A 20,550-nucleotide genomic window follows, 5' to 3' on the forward strand; every position below is an offset into this window, starting at 1 on the left:
ATGATGATGATGAGCTCTTACAAAAATGAATTCTGCACCCCTTCCCCTGGGAGGATCAAATTTATACTCTTGTGAAAGAAACATTATGAACATGCAGAAAGTTTGTATTCTGACAAGTGCAGTCTGGTTTTGAAGTGCAGGGCTTTTTTTTGTTAAACTACTTTACTCATTTGTAATTGAATATGCACACAAACACCTTTTCTTTCAAATCTGGCTGTATATATCCATTGCCATTAAGTTAGACAGTTAACACTGAGGAGCTGGGTGGTATGATGATCTACAGCATAGTGCCCCTTCAACACTGGGAACTAAATTCAGTCCAGACTCATGAGATGAAAGTTTCCTCTCTGTAGGGTGTCACAATCCTACAAAATGAATTCAGGAATCTCAGCTCAATTTCTAGTGGTTAATGCAACTGCTCCCAAGAGCCAAGCAAACATAATTTAGGATCTCATTCACTGAAGACCCGAAGGATGGCTGGTGTGGGAAGTGGTAAATTGGACTGGAAATCATGCTCCCCGCGGGTGTGTACGAAGTGCGCATGTACCCGCAGGGTCCCTGCAAGTTCCGGGTTTAGATATGCTAAGCGCATGCGCCTAAACCCAGCACTTGTGATCTGTCATCGCATACATGCAAAGGAAAAGGGCCTCCGTGGGCAGAGAGTTGGGACTAGACTTTCCACTCAGATCGCTATCGCCCAAAAAATGGGCGATGTTCCGGCCTTAGTGATTTTTTATTTTTCAGGATTGCTGGAAGATCGCCCATTTTTTTGAGCGCTACTTTCGGCTAGTTATTTTAGGCGACAGCCCTAGCAATGTGGAATGGGCCTTGGCAATGTGAAATGGGCTTTAGCGATGTGGAAGGCTAGTGTCCATAGCAACGGCTGTTCTGCGCATGCGGGGTTTTTTTTGCAAAGAAGTTTCCCCGCGATTTGGGAGGTCAGGGGTCATCTGCGCATGCACAGAAGACAAAGGGAGGGAGAGAGAGTGTTTGTGGTGGAGAGGGGCTTGTGGAAGGAGAGAGTGTTTGAAATTATAAATTGAGATGTCTCGTGAAGACTCGGAGAGTGAAATTTCAGGGAGAAGGAGGGCAAAACCCTTCTCCGATGAAGAGAACGAGGCCTTAGTCCACGAGGTGGAGAATCGGTGGACCCAATTAACCCGGGGTGGGCGTGGGAAACCTCCACCCTGCCAATATCAAAAGATTTGAGGCGAGATCGCCGATGTGGTGTCCTCGGTGTCCCACGAGCGGAGGGAATCGGACCAGTGCCGCAAGAGGTGGAACAGCCTGGTTGCTTCGGCAAGAGTAAGTATTAAATAGATTTTAAATTGTAATGATCCACTGAATATGTAAATCTGGCGGATTATAATTAAGCTGGGTATTCTTGTGTCGAATCGGTGCTAAGATTTGGACTTGGTTCGGAACCTACACTTTTTAAGTCTAATTTTGGCACCGTCTCCTTTTGGGTTACGTTGGTGAATGAGGCATGACTGAGCACTGAGGGGTCCGGTCACCTTTACCCAGACTGTGTCAGTCTCTCTGGCTGCTGTCACTGACACAGTGACCATGCCTGGACTGGGGGAGAGCTGCCCTGGCTCACTGTCTGCCCTGGGACACTAGCTCCAGCCACATGGAGTTCTCCAAGCATAGCCCATGGACATGGTGCCCCCTCCCATTACACTCCTATCATTGCTGAGCATACCAGTGGTCCTGATTTCCGCCCCCCGCCATCCCGGGAGACCTCCATCGAGTCAAATAAACTGCCTACTTCCCCTCAGGCGCCGAATGCAACGGCCCGTGGATGGGGCCCTTCCTGGAGATTGTTCGCAAGATGTTTGCTGTCAAGCATGAATTACTTAACATAATGTTATTAAATATTTTCTCTAAACATTGATGTTATAACCATGTATCCATTGTGGATACAAACTGTATTAGCATATAACATTAGAATCTGTTGCCTCTCCGTGATAGTACCTAGTCAATTAGCTTATGCCATGCTGGTCACATTGGCAGAGGAAGATATCTAAGAATCGGGCAAAGCACAGGTGCACAGGAGGAGGCCCTGCCCAGCTGACCCTTCTGACGGACTTGGAGGAACGCGCTGCGGCACTGGTGGGCAGCCACAGTTGCTCTGCTACCCGTGGTAATGCAGATCCCGTTGTTGCGCCACCTGAGTAATGTGTAAAGCAGTGGTAAACCAATGCTAATTCAAAGTAATGTAACGGCAGTTCATTATAATATATGAATGATGTCATGTTATGCATGCAGCTTTTGTACTACTCTCAGGTTAACAACATAAGAACATAAGAAATAGGAGCAGGAGGAGGTCATTTTGCCCCTCGAGCCTGCTCCGCCATTTAATAAGAACATGGCTGATCTGATCATGGACTCAGCTCCACTTCCCTGCCTGCTCCCCATAACCTTTGTCTCCCTTATCATTCAAAAATCTGTCTATCTTCACCTTAAATATATTCAATGATCCAACCTCCACAGCTCTCCATAGATGTACAACCATATGATGTAATCATATATGTAAAGTCTCTCATTCATATTTATTGCAGTACTGTTACTTCTCCTACGTATGCCAGCGCAGTGCAAGCATTCTCATGTCTACCCTTCTGTTCTAATAAGCTCAATTATGTTTTGCAGATCCCCAGACTCCCAAGGCGCAAAGAGAGGCAGCATCTGTCCCATTGCAGGTAATCATCACCACGGGTGCAGAGGACACCAGTGAAGGGGAGGAAGAAGAGGAGGACGACGATGAGCCAATGTCACTTGTTGTATCTGCGGCCACGTCTTCATCAACAGATGAAGTAGCAGGGCCAAGCGGCTTGCAGCAGGCGATTTCAAGGTGTACAGTGCCCATGCCGACCCCACGGAGGTTGAATTGGCAAGGTAGGCACACGCTGAGAAGGGCAGATCCTAACGAGGACATGGTCGCACTGTCAAGAAAGCGCGTCGACATCGGTCGAGAGCTCCTCCAGGCGATTGGTGGGTTGACTGGAAACATTGTCGCAATGTCGCTCGAATAATGGAGGGCATGGAGTGCATAGCTGTGGCAATGGGCCAAACGACTAATGCTGTCCATGCCTTGCCGCATGCGATAGTGTCAGGAGACGGCACTGCACCCCAAGCTGCCGTCCCACCAACAACCCTGACAGATGCGAGTCAGGAGGAAGAACTTCCTTCTGGCTTGGAAGAAGTTTCTTCCGAAACATCTTCTCCTCCAGCCACTGAGGGATGCTGCCAACATCAACCCCCACAGCAGCAGGCCTTGAGGTCCCCTGCTGCAAGATGCATTGGTCCCATTACTCAGGGATTAAAACGAGGGGTATTAAGACATGGGGGGGGGGGGGAGGGGGGGCAAGGATCAGGAGGGAAGCGTAGCCGCAGATGGGGTGGGAGGGGGGTTTAATATTGTTAGTTCTTGTTTATAAATGTTCACATGCTATTGTTGTGTTGTATTAAAAATATTATTGAATGTTCGGTGTGGCGGGGGGGTGGTTATATATGTTTCAGGTAAAAATGTTCAAATTTGTCTTTCATTATTAAATTCTTTTATTTAACTTTACAACTGTCCTGAAGTGTCTTCTAATAATATAAGGTAAAACATGAATACAATGGTTGGAAACAATGGCCAAGGCCAGGCCAAGCTGACGCAAGAGTTTTGCAGCTGTGTAACTACCACAGGGCTTTTCCAGTCTTGCGGGGGGGCATGGGGCATGGGTTCATCGCCAGGCTGATTTCCCTCCCAGAGGTCCTCCTCCTCCTAGTCTTCTTCTTCTGCCTCCCCTTCTCCTGAGGTAGACCGGCAGTCCCATCTGATAATTGTTGTCCTCTCCTCATAGTTAGGTTATGCAACATGCAGCACACCACAATAAACTCAGCGACCTGCTCAGGGTGGTATTGTAGGTTGCCTCCTGTGGTCCAGGCTGCTTAAGAACTTCAATTGTTTGTTCCACGACACTGCGTGTAGCTATGGCTTTCATTATACCGCTTCTCGGCTTCCATCTGGGGCTTACGCAGGGGGGTCATGAGCCAGCTGGCAAACCCATATCCTTTATCCCCCAGCATCCAACCGTGACCTTGTGGCTGACAGTTACAGGTCAGAAACGGTGCTCTCATGCAAGATGTGCGCATCATGGATGCTGCCTGGAAAACTTGCATTTACTGCCATGATTATTTGGTTGTGGTCAACAACGAGCTGCACATTCAGGGAGAGGAATACCTTTCAGTTCCGAAACACCTCTGCATCCTGTAAAGGTGCTCGCAGGGCGATGTGCATACAGTCTATTGCTCCCTGCACCTTGGGGAAGTTTGCTATTCTCAAGAAACCCAAAGCCCTCTCAGTCTGCGCTTCCCTGGTCAAAGGGAAGCTTGTAAAATCTATCCTGCGTGTGTAAAGGGCTTCACCTGTCGAATGGAGTAATGTGTGACGGCTGAGAGAGATCACAAATGTCGCCAGCTGAGGCCTGAAAGGAGGCCGATGCATAGAGGGAAAGAGCCAAGGTTAGTGGGAAAATAGAAGATTGGGAAAATTTTAAACGACAGCAAAGAATGACTAAGAAAGCAATAAAGAAAGGAAAGATAGATTACGAAGGTAAACTTGCGCAAAACATAAAAACGGATAGTAAAAGCTTTTACAGATACATAAAACGGAAAAGAGTGACTAAAGTAAATGTTGGTCCCTAAGAAGATGAGAAGGGGGATTTAATAATGGGAAATGTGGAAATGGCTGAGACCTTAAACAATTATTTTGCTTCGGTCTTCACAGTGGAAGACATAGAAACCACGCCAGAAATTGCTGGTCACAGGAATGTGGGAAGGGAAGACCTGGAGACAATCACTATCACTAGGAGGGTAGTGCTGGACAGGCTAATGGGACTCAAGGTAGACAAGTCCCCTGGTCCTGATGAAATGCATCCCAGGGTATTAAAAGAGATGGCGGAAGTTATAGCAGATGCATTCGTTATAATCTACCAAAATTCTCTGGACTCTGGGGAGGTACTAGCGGATTGGAAAGCAGCTAATGTAACGCCTCTATTTAAAAAAGGGGGCAGACAAAAGGCAGGTAACTATAGGCCGGTTAGTTTAAGATCTGTAGTGGGGAAAATGCTTGAAACTATTAAGGAAGAAATAGCGGGACATCTAGATAGGAATAATGCAATCAAGCAGACGCAGCATGGATTCATGAAGGGGAAATCATGTTTAACGAATTTACTGGAATTCTTTGAGGATATAACGAGCATGGTGGATAGAGGTGTACCAATGGATGTGGTGTATTTAGATTTTCAAAAGGCATTCGATAAGGTGCCACACAAAAGGTTACTGCAGAAGATAAAGGTACACGGGGTCAGTGGAAATGTATTAGCATGGATCGAGAATTGGCTGGCTAACAGAAAGCAGAGAGTCGGGATAAATGGGTCCTTTTCGGGTTGGAAATTGGTGGTTAGTGGTGTGCCACAGGGATCGGTGCTGGGATCACAACTGTTTACAATATACATAGATGACCTGGAAGAGGGGACAGAGTGTAGTGTAACAAAATTTGCAGATGACACAAAGATTAGTGGAAAAGCGGGTTGTGTAGAGGACACAGAGAGGCTGCAAAGAGATTTAGATAGGTTAAGCGAATGGGCTAAGGTTTGGCAGATGGAATACCATGTCGGAAAGTGTGAGGTCATCCATCATGGGAAAAAAAAAGGGAATACTATTTGAATGGGGAGAAATTACAACATGCTGCGGTGCAGAGGGACCTGGGGGTCCTTGTGCATGAATCCCAAAAAGTTAGTTTTCAGGTGCAGCAGGTAATCAGGAAGGCGAATGGAATGTTGACCTTCATTGCGAGAGGGATGGAGTACAAAAGCAGAGAGGTCCTTCTGCAACTGTATAGGGTATTGGTGAGGCCGCACCTAGAGTACTGTGTGCAGTTTTGGTCACCTTACTTAAGGAAGGATATACTAGCTTTGGAAGGGGTATAGAGACGATTCACTAGACTGATTCCGGAGATGAGGGTGTTACCTTATGATGATAGATTGAGTAGACTGGGTCTTTACTCGTTGGAGTTCAGAAGGATGAGGGGTGATCTTATAGAAACATTTAAAATAGAAACATAGAAAATAGGTGCAGGAGTAGGCCATTCAGCCCTTCTAGCCTGCACCACCATTCAATGAGTTCATGGCTGAACATGCACTTCAGTACCCCCTTCCTGCTTTCTCGCCATACCCCTTGATCCCCCGAGTAGTAAGGACTTCATCTAACTCCCTTTTGAATATATTTAGTGAATTGGCTTCAACTACTGGTAGAGAATTCCACAGGTTCACCACTCTCTGGGTGAAGAAGTTTCTCCTCATCTCGGTCCTAAATGGCTTACCTCTTATCCTTAGACTGTGACCCCTGGTTCTGGACTTCCCCAACATTGGGAACATTCTTCCTGCATCCAACCTGTCCAAACCCGTCAGAATTTTAAACGTTTCTATGAGGTCCCCTCTCACTCTTCTGAACTCCAGTGAATACAAGCCCAGTTGATCCAGTCTTTCTTGATAGGTCAGTCCCACCATCCCGGGAATCAGTCTGGTGAATCTTCGCTGCACTCCCTCAATAGCAAGAATGTCCTTCCTCAAGTTAGGAGACCAAAACTGTACACAATACTCCAGGTGTGGCCTCACCAAGGCCCTGTACAACTGTAGCAACACCTCCCTGCCCCTGTACTCAAATCCCCTCGCTATGAAGGCCAACATGCCATTTGCTTTCTTAACCGCCTGCTGTACCTGCATGTCAACCTTCAATGACTGATGTACCATGACACCCAGGTAATGAAAGGGATAGACAAGATAGAGGCAGAGAGGTTGTTTCCACTGGTCGGGGAGACTAGAACGAGGGGGCACAGCCTCAAAATACAGGGGAGCCAATTTAAAACCGAGTTGAGAAGGAATTTCTTCTCCCAGAGGGTTGTGAATCTGTGGACTTCTCTGCCCAAGGAAGCAGTTGAGGCTAGCTCATTGAATGTATTCAAGTCACAGATATAGATTTTTAACCAATAAGGGAATTAAGGGTTATGGGGAGCGGGCAGGTAAGTGGAGCTGAGTCCACGGCCAGATCAGCCATGTATATTGAAGAGCATTATGTGCTCAATCAAAGATGTGACAGACTGCTGCGGAGGAGACCTTACACCCAACGCATTTACAGGGAAAAGCAACAACAGAACTTGTGCGATAACATGTGCGTTAGGAGGCTGCGCAAAAATGGGCGATAGCTTGCTTATATGGCTGATAGATGGGCGATCATGTGCCGAAAGTCTAGCCCTTGGTATTTGCCCAACTCCTGCCCAGCGAATGTCCTTCTAATTCTTACACTGGTAAAAGCAGGCCTTACCAGTGTAAGAGTTTTTAAAAAATAGAAAAATAAAACGTTATCACTCATTTATATATTAAAAACCCTGTCTGTTAGGTAAGTTTATTTTTTAGCCCTGTTAAAACATTTTTTTTAAACCAATTAAAAAAATATATATATTTAATTAAATTGCATTTTAAATTAACTTTAAATATGTAATGTGTTTCTTTAATTTATTTTCATTTTTTGGGGGTATTCCCATTCACACTTTTCGTAGCCTCATACATACGGAATTACCCTAAGTATGAATGTGGATCCCTCTACTGTGATAGGTTGGGTAGGCCCATGTAATTTCAGAGATCCGTACGAAACCCGTACGATCCTGGGATACGTGGGCCCCTACGCTGGCCCTCGCGTATAGCCCCAGGATCGCAAGTCGCTCAACCTCCGGGGCCACCAGGTACTTTCATAGAAACTATTGCGGTCTGAGGCATCTGCCCGTGGGAAACCTCAGACCGCAATTTCTGGGCCAATATTACTGTAGAAAATATACTTCAGATTAGAATTTAGGCACATTGTTACCGTGGAATAAAGGGAGCTTTACTCCACATTCTGGTCATGTTATTATATTTGCGCTGGAAGTGCTTGATGTGAACACTGAGACACAAAGCATTTAATTCTTAGTGATAACATCCCTCTTCCTGATAAGCACATACATTCATTCAATCACTCAAAATAGATATAAAGAAAAATTGGCAGACTATGGCACATACTGTTGAAGCTTGCGAACTGCTTCGGGAACTCTGTCAAAATTGTTGCTGGCCAAATCGATTGTCGTAATTTTTGATGGCAAACCAGACAACATACCTGTGAAAGTGAAAACAACAAAACAAAACGTAACAGTGTAAAACATATAAATTTGTTTGTCAAAGATGCAAAGAATGCAAACCTAAGTCCAATAAAAAGAATTAAGCTGCAACAGGGCAAAAAATCAGATTGAAAACATTTTCCAAATTCAGAAGAGGAAAAAAAGTTAATTTTTCTATGATGCAATGAAGTAAATTATAGTGAACTTTTATTGCAATATAAAGTATCAAGATTACTGGAGAAATAAGGCATATGTTGGTTTTAAAATGTGCAGATCAGGATGCATTGACACAATTTAAATAAACTAAAGTGATCAATTATTTCTGCACAGCCCAGGCAAATAGAGTAATGTCTTGAAGCTATATAGCACAATATAATACAATCCAATGAATAAAATTTCTAAATTTGAAATTCTAGTATTTGAAGATTTTCCCTCCATAAGCATTTCCACTATTATAAGAACATAATAAATAGGACCAGGAGTAGGCCATACAGCCCCTCGAGCCTGCTCCGTCATTCAATAAGATCATGATTTATCTGATCATGGACTCAGCTCCACTTCCTTGCCCGCTCCCCATAACCCCTTATCAGTTAAGAAACTGTCTATTTCTGTCTTAAATTTATTTAATGACCCAGCTCCCACAGCTCTCTGAGGCAGCAAATTCTACAGATTCACAACCCTCTGAGGGAAGAAATTTCTCCTCATTTATTCTAAGATCATGCCCTCTCGTTCTAGTCTGCCCCATCAGTGGAAACATCCTCTCTGCATCCACCTTGTCAAGCCCCCTCATAACCTTATATGTTTCGATAAGATCACCTCTCATTCTTCTGAATTCCAATGAGTAGAGGCCCAACCTACTCAACCTTTCCTCATAAGTCAACCCCCTCATCCCCAGAATCAACCTAGTGAACCGCCTCCAAAGCAAGCCTTTCGTAAATATGGAAACCAAAACTGCACGCAGTATTCCAGGTATGGCCTCATCAATACCCTGTATAGCTGTAGCAAGAATTCCCTGCTTTTATACTCCATCCCCTTTGCAATAAAGGCCACTATTCCATTGGCCTTCCTGATCACTTGCGGTACCTGCATAATATCCTTTTGTGTTTCATGCACAAGTACCCCAGGTCCTGCTGTACTGCAGCACTTTGCAATCTTTCTCCATTTAAATAATAACTTGCTCTTTGATTCTTTCTGACCTCACAATTTCCAACATTATACTCCATCTGCCAAATTTTTGGTCACTCACTTAGCCTGTCTATGTCCTTTTGCAGGTTTTTTGTGTCCTCCTCACACATTGCTTTTCCTCTCATCTTTATATCGTCAGCAAACTTGGCTACGTTACACTCAGTCTCTTCTTCCAAGTCTACTGAAGTATTTTTATAACTGGATAAATCCTTGACAAATTCAGACATGTCCATGTCCTAATTATATTGGGGTACAATAGTCAGTATCTTTGTAAATTCAAAAAAAAAATTAAATTCAAAAGCTTTTAAAATGTTCCTAATAGTGTCCTTGCATCCAAAAGAACCAGGTTAATTTTTAGAGCTTCCTCAAAGGCCTGCAAACAAGCTTAATTCGCAGAAATCCCCAATGGAGATTAATTCATCCTGCGGGTGTGGCCAGTTTTGTGGGCATGGCCTGCTTCTGGTGCAATGCTTTTTAAACTAGTGCAAATGATCGCGGAAACTTAAGTTGCGCTGAACGCAATTTGCACTTAAAATTCCGTGATCTTTTGCGCTGAAAAAAACAGCGCAACCAAGTAGAGACTTCAGCCCTCCTTCTTAAGAAATTTATTGAGGGGATCTAAGATACAGGAGAGAGCAGAAACCCCAGGACTTTGAGGTGCCTTCAAATGACATCTTCAAAAGGAATCCTTCCGATCAAAGGATATCTGTTCCCGAAAGAAACCTGAAATGTAAAGTCAAGCATATCAATGGAGCAAAATCCAAGGGAAACAGACCACCTTCCCAGATCTATTAGCTTTGACTCAGTGGGTAGCACTCTCGCCTCCGAATCAGAAGATTGAGGGTACAAGTCCCATTCCAGAGACTTGAGCACATAGTTTAGATTAACAATTCAGTGCAGCACTGAGAGTATGCTTCACTGACAGAGGTGCCGTCTTTTGGATGGGATGTTAAACCAAGACCCTGTCTGCCCTCTCTGGTGGACATAAAAGATTCCATGGCACTATTCAAAGAAGGAGAAGAGAGTTCTTCCTGTACCCTGGCCACTATTTATCCCTCAACCTGTATCATTTTAAAAAAAATAGCCTGAAATCGCAGCCCCCTATGGGCGCATACGAAATGCGTATGCACCCATAGGGGCCCCACAAGTTCTGGGTTTAGGTATTCGAAGCACATGCACCTAAACCCTGAATCTGCAATCTGTCAAGCAGATCCACCGAACCCAAAGATAAAGGGCCTCCGCAGGCGGAGAGTTGGGCTATTTGTCCGACTCCGGCCCAGCAAATGACCGTCAAATTCTTACACCTGGTAAAAGCAAACGTAACGCCTGCTTTTACCAGCTCAAGAGTTTAAAAAAATTAAAAAATTTCATCACTCATTTATAAATTGGAAATCCTGTTCATTAAGGTAAGTTTATTTTTAGCCCTATTAAAACATATTTTTAAAAATTCAAAGAAATACATTTTTGTATAAAATATTTAATTTAATTGCATTTTAATTCATTTTAAATATGTAATTTTTTAAAAAATTAATTTATTTATTTGATTACTGTGTTTTTGGGGTATTCACATTCATACTTATAGCAACTCCGCAGAAACGGAACTCACCAAAAATATGAATATGAATACCCCCATTTTGAGAGGTTGGGCCAGCCCACATGATCCCAGCGACATGTACGAATCGCGCAAGTCCCTGGGATACGTGGGTCCCTACGCAGGCCAGGCATAGAGGCCCAGGACCAGAAGTCTCCGCACCTCCAGGACCACCAGGTACTTTCGTAGAAATTTTTGCGGTCTTGGCATCTGGGCCAAATTATCTAGTCATTATCTCAATGCTGTTTGTGGGTTCTTGATGTGCACAAAATTGGCTGCCACGTTTCCTGCATTACAACCATGACTACACTCAAAAGTACTTCATTGGCTGTAAAGCATTTTGTGACATCCTGATGTGAAAGCGACTAGAAAAATGCAAGTTCTTTCTATGAATCTCACTGTAGCAAAAAGCTCCAACAGACTCTAATAAGTGATAAGCCTTGGGTCTTCTTTGTATCTAACACCATTGAGCCTGACCAGCATTACAGAGGTTTCATATGTTGAAGAATAGAGTCGAATGAAGTAGTACTACCAATTCACAAGAGAAGAAAGGAATCGGTATCTCTCCTCCAATCCAACTCCTCAACTAAATCTGCCATTGCTGGCTACAACTCTCACTATCTCTCCTGGGCAAGATACTCCTACGCTCACAGTAAGGAATAATCCACTACTCACAAAAGAGAACCGTACTGAGATTTCCAGAAGAGCCATTCACTGGGTGAATACGAAGATTTACACTCGCCTCAGTGTAGGACTGGAATTAACTACCTCAGACTGCTTTAAACTTATATTTCACATTTCAGAGATCAACCTTTATTCCCAAGTATACATTCACAAAGAAAACTCCTTTCCCTTGGCTATCTATTTGCAAGTATACTTACGGAGATGATTCTCCGAGGCTCTGAATGTTTCCAGCTTTGAGAATTGCATCAGAAATGTATCCACTATGGTAGAGATGCAGTTCTGACTAAGATCTAGTAGATTAAGCTCAGTCAAACACAGCAAGGATACAATCGTGCTCATTTTGTTTCTAAAGAGAAAAAATATATATCCAATTTAAAATAAAAAGTTTATTTCTTATTTTCCAACTTTACAAAACAGCAATATAAAGAATTAGCAGAAAGCATGCATGTTGTAAATGCCAAATTCAATTGAAGTCATGATCTGAAATGGATCTCTGACAATTCTGAGACTTCTTAAAGAATTCTGTATAATAGGGGAAATCTGTCCTCAATCATGAAGTTTACTGATTGTATTTACTTCATTATCCTCCACCTCAGATTTGTTTTGAAATAAATGTGATGTATGTTTTGACACTACAGCCAAATGGAGATCCATGCCACATCAGGTGGAGCAATATGTTCTCAAAATTCCGTTTGGAACACAATCCCATTGATAGCTAAGAAAAATCTCTGACATAAGCAAGATTATCAAATGTTACACAAGACAAATAATAATGAGTATTTTTTTCTATTTATCGTAGCTCTCTATTGTGCTACAAAATAGTTTCTTTACATTTTTATTTCATGATCCTACCTATAATCAATGATATAACAATTCAGAAACACTGGAAGTCAACAAAAAACCAAGTCAAACTGAATTATGCGAATATTCCTGGATTGAAATTTGGTCAATTAAAGTGCAGTAGACCGGACTCCAATTGATTTACTGATGCAACTTATGCAAGGTTCATCCTACCTGCACTGTGGGAAAAAATAGGAAATTAGTTAAAATTGGTAGAATAGAGTATGTTAGTTAGAAAGTGATTAAATGAAAGTTAAAATGAGAAAAGAGTGCACACATAAATAAGAGGAAAAGATAATAAAGGACAACAAAGCATCACAGCTTGTGACACCAAGTCAGGCTTTCCTGTGGCAGGTTTATTGGAGACTATCTGTTGGAACCATGTTTCTACCAAGTTAGCTCTTTTTGAAGGGTCATAATACCATCATCAGACATTCTGGGATTGCTACACGACCTTGGATTGCTCATCTGAATTAGTTCTTAAGGTCTAAATATCAAACAGAAAACCTTTCTGCCAGAGATCAACAATTCATCACTCACCTACTCTAGTAATAAAGGAGCTCTATGGCTGTACTAAAATTAACATTTTCACTGGAGCATTAGTTGACATATGGAGCTAAATTACCAGCTGGTCTCAGAGTACAAAGTTAACTCAACCTGCAGAAATGAATGAACATAATGGAATTTTACTTTTTGTATTTGAAGAATCACTGTGTGGGAGGGAAGAAAATTTTGCCAGACCCACATTCTGTTGCACACATGCCTAAAAAATTTCCAAAAGTTAATGAACAGCTTCCAAAAAGCTGACATCCCAAGAAATTATGCACAACTGAAAAACAATCCTGATTAAAAGGTCTATGACTAAGGCCACTGCTTCATGGCAACTGAATAAGTTCAATTATTTTATATTCCTTTACATTTCAGGATTTTTAGTAGTGCTTTGGGATCACATTTCACAATTCAGTTTGTTATTATGCGAAAAGTGAAATCCAATGGCCTCATGTATGACATACAACGTAGTTACTATGGGCCCAAGTTTCGACTGACCTGTAAAACGGCACACCTCCATGAGGTACAGCAATTTTCCAGCACAAAAATGGTGCCAAAAACCTACCTTGCAAGTCTGCACACTCCTCAGCAAGTCCTGGATGTTGCCATGGCGCAGCACTTCAGGTCGGGGGCGGAGCCAGGTCCCTGCGCTGAAAACTGCCGGGACCTCTGCACATGCGCACTAGAGTGTGCGCACATGTGCAGCAGCTCCTGGCAGCTCCTTGCCCCCAGAATCTGTGTGTGTGCTGCAAGCTGCGTGGGTGGGACCCGAAGCACGTCGCCCCTATCCCAGGCCGAATGGCCTACCGCACCCGCCGCTGCCGAGTTTAGTTAAAGGTAGGTTACTTGAGTTCTTTATTTACAATTAGTGTGTGTCTGCCACCTCTAATTTACAAAGAAAAATAGGTGTGCACTGGAAAAAGACCACTGCAGCCCATCTGGTTGTTGAGAGTGTCCAGGAAATATCAACCTTACCACCCGGGCAGCCATCTGACAGAGAAATCAGGGGTTGAAATATATAGTTTCCTGAAAATGCGAGTGCAGATAGATAGAGCCTTAAAAGGTCAATAGCGCTCACTTCAGCCTCTGTTGCATTAAGTTTCCGCTTGGTGTTCGATCTCACATATTCCAAATATTTAGACTGCATTATCCCAGGCCGAATGGTCTACCGCACCCGCCAGCCGCTGCCGAGTTTAGTTAAAGGTAGGTTACTTGAGTTCTTTATTTATTAATTGAATTATTTACTTCATTTATTCTTTATTTTTTATTGAATGCTTATTACTTTTTATGCTGTGTTTAGTACTTTGTAAGTCTTGGTGCTTTAGGTGTAGGGTTCCTTCTATTTTTTATTTGTTAATTAATTGCTTATTATTTTTTGTGCTTTGTTTAGTGCTTGGTGCAAATGCACACTGCTTTGTTTAGTGCTTGATGTTTTAAATGTATTTATGCTTCTTTAATGTTGTTGTGAAGGTGCTTAGTGCTTTGCAAGGTCTCCTTCCCCCCTATCTCTGGCTGCTTAATGCTTTGGAAAATCCTCTAACTTCCCTCTACTTCTCTTCCCCCCCATCTCTGGCTACTTGCAGTGATTTCTTAAGACACCACAAGGTTTTTCTGAGCATACAAAAGTGGACACATACGCTGGCCTAAGTTAGTTTGGGGTAACTTTTCTCTGTCTAAACTTGCTTAAATGGCCAAAACAAGTGTAACTGGTTGGTCATGCCCCCTTTTGAAAAAAAAAACTGAACTAAAACGAAACTGAACTAAGTCACTGAAATTGGAGCAAACTAAATGTGGAGACGTGCGATTTTTAAGATACTCCAAAAAACACTAGTTGCTCCAAAAAATATAGGAGCAACTCCAGTCTTTGCCCAGGAGTTGCTCCGTTTTATTTGGAGCAACTAGATTTTTTTTGAAGTATCTTAAAAATCGCAATTTGCTCTATTTAATTTGCTCCAGTCTAAGTGAGTTAGTTAGGTTTTTTTTTTTAAGTTTAGTTTTTTTTCCAAAAGGGGGCGTTACAGCCACTTGTGCCTATTTTGGCCATTTAAGCAAGTTTAGACAGCTAAAAGTTACTCCAAACTAACTTAGGCCAGCGTATGTGGCCACTTGTAGCCGCACAGAAAAGCCTCGCGCTGAGCTAAGTAATCAGCGCAGGTAAGTACATTTAAAGCACCAAAAACAAATTAAAAATACAAGGAAGCTGAGAGGACCTGCACCTAGCACCAAGACTTACAAAGCACTAAACAACTAGATTAAAAATGGATTGGTAAACTAGCAAATACATTACAGCAAGTCCTGTAAATAAGAATTTCAGCCAAACTATTTTACAGAATTCCTTTTGAAAGCAGAAGAAGAGTAAACTTGAATGTAAATCAAACAAGAATTTAGGACCACATAATCAATCAATCAATAAATAAATAAACAAATAAAAAATAGAAGTCCTACCTACCTTCAGCAAAGCTTTACTGCAGAAAAACACCAGCAACTGGCCGCCGATGAGGAAGCCCATTCGGCCAGGGCTAGGGTGGTAAGACGCACACCGGGTGGCTAGGCTCAACGCGGCATCGGTAAGGGGAGGGGGGGGGTGGGGGGAGGCTGAACGTGGCATAGGGGAAATGATGACAAAGGCCCAGCTCAGGTGGGCTGGTCACCTGGTCCCAATGTCTGGTACGAGACAACCGGAGAAGGCATTCTACAATGATTCGAAGCTTGGTAACTGCTCTCATTGTGGTCAGTTCAAAAGATATATGGTTTGCCAAAAGACCAATCTTAAAAATGAGGCATCCCAGCTGACACATGGGAGTATGCTGCTTATGACCAGAACATTGATAAAAGATGATTCACAAAGACACAACAAAGCTTTAAGCAAGTCATATCCAGCTAGCTGAAGAAAAGAGAAATCAAATCAAAAAAGAGTAAGATTAGCCGTCGGGGGGGGGGTGGGGGGGTGGAAGCTGAACATGGCAGGGAAAGCCGATGAGGAAGTCATTTCAACCAGGGCTAGGGGCAGCGTGCTTCGGTCCTCTCCCACGCAGCCTGCAGAGATTGTGGGGGCGAGGAGCTACTGCACATGCGCGCACACTCTAGCGTGCATGTGCAGAAGTCCCGGCACTGTTTTCAGCGCCAGGACCTGGCTCCGCCCCCCACCGCTTGTGCTGCGCGACGCCAAGGGCCTGCAACGTTCCAGCAACGGGGAGAATACTGAGGTAAGTTTTAGGCGTGGTTTTTCTTCTACAAAGTCGCCGCACCTCATGGAGGTGCGCCGTTCTGAGTGGGAGGGGGCAAACTTGGGCCCTATGGGTGTGCAGTGACATGAACTTGTCATGACTTAAGCAGCAGCTATGGCTACTATCCCATCAACTGTATTTATCTACTAAAATATTAAATATAATAAATCAGTTGTAACACTCCTACACCATGTTCTGTCTAGGGCAAAATTAATTTTAAAAGTGTCAACATGTAGTATTGGATGTAGCATCAGTTACACTTCTCGTTGGTGGTGTGATGGGTCTCAATTCTAACTGGCCATGTACTGCATATGAACATTAGTGTTTGAACTACAAATTTTGTTTTTTGTCACAGCATGCAATACCACCAGGAGCCCACTGGATGGCAGATTATCATAATCCTTTCCACAGAGCCAGAACAGCAGTTAAGAAAGCAAGTGGTATGTCGGCTGTTATCATAAGAGGATTTGAGTACAATGTCTTACTGCAATTATATAAGACCCTGGTGAGACCACACCTGGAGTATTGTGTACAGTTTTGGTCTCCTTGCCTAAGGAAGGATATACTTGCCATAGACGAAGTGCAACAAAAGTTCTCCAGTCAGATTCCAAGGATGTGGGGGGGGGGGGGAAATAGTCCTATGAGGAGAAATTGAGACGACCAGGCCTATATTCTCTAGAGCTTAGAAGAATGAGAGGTGATCTCATTGAAACATACTAAATTCTTACAGGGCTTGACAGGATAAATGCAGGGAGGATGTTTCCCCTGGCTGGGGAGTCTAGAACTAGGGGTCACAGTCTCAGAATAAGGGGTCGGCCATTTAGGACAGAGATAAGGAGAAATTTCTTCACTCAGAGAGTGGTGAATCTGTGCAATTTTCTACCCCAGAGGGCTGTGAATGCTCAGTCGTTGAGTATATTCAAGACAGATCGATAGATTTTTGGATATTGTTAATCAAGCGATATGGGGACAGTGCAGGAAAGTGGAGTAGAAGTAGATGATCAGCCATGATCATATTGAATGGCAGAACAGGCTCAACGGGCCAATAAGCCTACTTCCTGCTCCTTTTTCTTATGTTCTTATACTCAATCTTGTGCCTTGGTGGCAAGAACTAAATGCGGTATTCAATATGTGGCTTGAGTAGAGCACTATATGGCTTGAGCATGATGACTTCTGACTTGTACTTTACTGATTTGGCAATACAAGTCAGTCTTCTGTTTGCTTTGTTGACTACTTCTTTGTAATGACAGGATACGGTCAGTGACGAGTTTACTGTCACTCTCAATCTCTTCCATAGCTAGCTGAACTCCATTCATTAAGTACGTCCCCACTTTATTTCTCCCCAATGTCCAATACCTTGCACTTATCTGTATCGACATCCTTCTGCCATAGTCCTTCTTACTTGCAAAAATTGCTTCGGTCCTCCCTTAGCTGCTTCGTCAGGCTCTGCTGATTCCTTCCCCCCCACCCCCACCCCACTTTCCTGGTTATCATTTGGTAGCTAACCAATTTACATGCACATCATTTACATCAGAAATATGTGGGGTCCATCTCTGGAGCACTTCACTATGTATATCCCCAGCCCAACATCATTCTTATTACCTGCTTCCACTCTCTTTCAGCCAATTCTTTACCCACCTCCAAGTTTTACTTAGCGTACCCTATGCCTTAAGCTTGTCTAACAGCCTTTTATCTGGAATCACACTGTTGGTCCTTTACAGAGTTTTAGCATTTAATGGGCCATAATTTGCGTTCTGTATGATGGCGTACTCTCATAGTACGCCTACATATCGCCTTTGAAATGGACAGTAAGTTCGGGATTTCCATAAGTTAAATTCCAAACTTGCAATCGGTCAAATTCCAACTTGACAGATGATCCACACCGATGTGGAATCCTAATTGTTGCCGCAGAGTTGGGCTAATTGCCCACCAACTGCCCAGCAATTACATGTGAAAATTTTATGGCAGGGCCCAACGATATATCCTGACAAATCCAAGTAATTTTAAAAGCTATATAAAGCCAGAAATGGAAGCATTTTAGGATTTTGTCCATGAAAGTTTCAGAGGAAGCGGGAGCTACATTGAAGGTTTTTTTTAAAAAAACATCCATGTGAAACACATGCTTAAAAAAAAATCCACACAGGAAGTGGAGGAAAGGGGAAAAAAACCCTCATTACGAGAGCCTTTTGGGATTTAATGTGCATAAACATCTACATTCTAAATAATGAGACATTATGTTTCCTGATTGGAGCACCAGCCCACGTGATCCCAGGTACGGTTCCGCGCACAGTGCGCCGGAGATCCGTGGGCCACTACACTGCACTCTACTACACAGCTTCTGCCAGCAACCTCTCAAAGGAGTGCCCCCATCAAGTAAATGCGCACTTAATTTGGATGCCAGCGGTGTAATCCGTAGTTAGGCCGCCGACAGCAAAATTCAGGCCAATATGTTTAACTAACTGGCAATCCCATTGGCAATAACCAGTTACTTACCCTTTAAGTAACAGTTCTTCTAGTTTTTCTGTGGCTTCACCAAGACACTCTGGGAAAGAGGAGAGCTGATTTTGAGATAAATTTAATTTTTTCAGGGTTGGGCATCTGGAGTTCAAGGTCAGAGAATGGCCAATGTAGTTTCTGGAGATATCAAGGGAGCTAATGGAATGCATTTCCAGTGTACATGAAGGAAAGGAGGTGAACTTGTTGTTGCTCAAGTCCAAGTCAGTCAGACACTTGAGAGTCTAAGGGAAAATAAATAACATTATCATATTAGAGAATGTTGATTCTTACTTTAAAGCAAGTCAATTATATCTGATTTGTTTCCCCTATTAGGTTGCATTAGAATCACTTACTTAGGTGTCAGCATTTCAGTTTAAAGTGCCCTCAAATTCCATGTTCATGCAAGTTATTAATTTTATAATTGTGCTAATGTCTCAAATGTGTGCTTTCTTTGAGGAATTCTGTAACCCAGCCCACCAGAAATTCTATCTTTTACTCAAATCTAGTGTAGTTAAGACTGCTGTCTAATATTCCAGTTAGTTAATACACAAAAACACAGGTTTTACAATAGATATTAATAGAACACACATCTCAGTGATTTAAAAAAATCCAGAACCAATGGTGTCTATATCTGTAAAAATACATTACAGTTCTTACAGAGCACAAATCTTGTGAGAAGCTTGTTAAGTTATTTTGACTAAGATCCAGTTTTTGTAGTTGTGCAAGTTGTGCAGCAATACAACATTTCTCATTTAAGCAGCTTAGACTCTCCAAGTCATTTGCAGAAAGATCCAATGACCTGATGAATTCCATCTCAAAACCAAGCTGCAACAAATGGTCTTGTCCACATCCAAAAGAGAGTCTTTTTGGTGCACAATCTAAGAAAAAGCATACATACATTTTTTTTAAATTGCAGCAATTAGCCAGCTCACAACCTGAAACAAACATTCCATCACATTTAAGAGTTGCTTGTTCATGAACTTTCTGGTATAAGTGAAATGTATAAACAAAGAGAAAAAATGTCACGGTTCTGAAAACCAAAGTTATCCCAACTGACTTTATAAAGCACATATAGGCCACATCAAACTAATGAATTTTCAGAGAGTCTAAACCTTCTCCTCTTCTCCGAATCCATGTCAAACTCGACTGATTAGCTCCACTACTTACAAACATACAAAATGTACAGAGGAATAGTTCAAATGATGTTCCAAATGCAATTAGTCTACTAGGGAGAGGGAGTTAGGTGGGAAAATAAAATCTTGCTTCATTCTTCATTCCACTTGGGGTACGACAGCTTCCATAGAACATTAATGTGCTGGAGACACTTTCCAAAAGAAAAAAAAGACAGATGGATTGGGGGAATTCATAGATGAGTTACAAGGGTTATCCCAGGACTAAATGCTCTAAGTTACGAAGAGAGTCACATGGACCAATTTTCAAATCTTGAGAGAAGTGCAGAATATAAAAAGGAAGCAAATTATTTAACTGGACAGAGTAGTGAATTAAGAGGATATGGTCAAATTTCAAATGGTGCTAAACCTGGGGGGAGCGAGCAGCTAATACTGCCAAGGCAGCCAGAAACTACATCATGAGTTAAGTATTTAAGTGGGTGGAAGAGGGAGACAAAAACAAAGGCTCAGGCTGTAGAGGGCAAATTTAGTAAAGCTCCTTTTCACATCAGGGAATGATCAACATGTGGATTGGAACTCTGGTTAAGGCAATGGGAGCAAAAACCTTGGAATAATTTACAGAACAATTCGATGCAGTGTTGGAGGTAATGA

The 20,550-nt window shown here is 42.7% G+C and overlaps 1 protein-coding gene across 5 annotated transcripts in view; it reads right to left on the reverse strand.

Moving 5' to 3' along the window:
• lrrk2 (leucine-rich repeat kinase 2) overlaps positions 1-20,550 on the reverse strand; it is a 234,783-nt gene that overhangs the window by 89,397 nt on the left and 124,836 nt on the right. For 4 of the 5 annotated variants that reach the window (XM_070897488.1, XM_070897487.1, XM_070897491.1 and 1 more), the window contains 4 exons: positions 19,427-19,647; positions 18,767-19,011; positions 11,855-12,003; positions 8,103-8,196 (listed from right to left, as the gene is read on the reverse strand). In XM_070897488.1, coding sequence (XP_070753589.1) covers positions 8,103-8,196; positions 11,855-12,003; positions 18,767-19,011; positions 19,427-19,647 — 709 coding nt within the window. The remainder of the gene's footprint in view (positions 1-8,102; positions 8,197-11,854; positions 12,004-18,766; positions 19,012-19,426; positions 19,648-20,550) is intronic. The other variant, XM_070897489.1, reaches the window with a different exon arrangement.

This window comes from Pristiophorus japonicus, chromosome 13 (assembly GCF_044704955.1).
Source record: "Pristiophorus japonicus isolate sPriJap1 chromosome 13, sPriJap1.hap1, whole genome shotgun sequence".
In the NCBI taxonomy this organism is placed as follows: Eukaryota; Metazoa; Chordata; class Chondrichthyes; family Pristiophoridae; genus Pristiophorus; species Pristiophorus japonicus.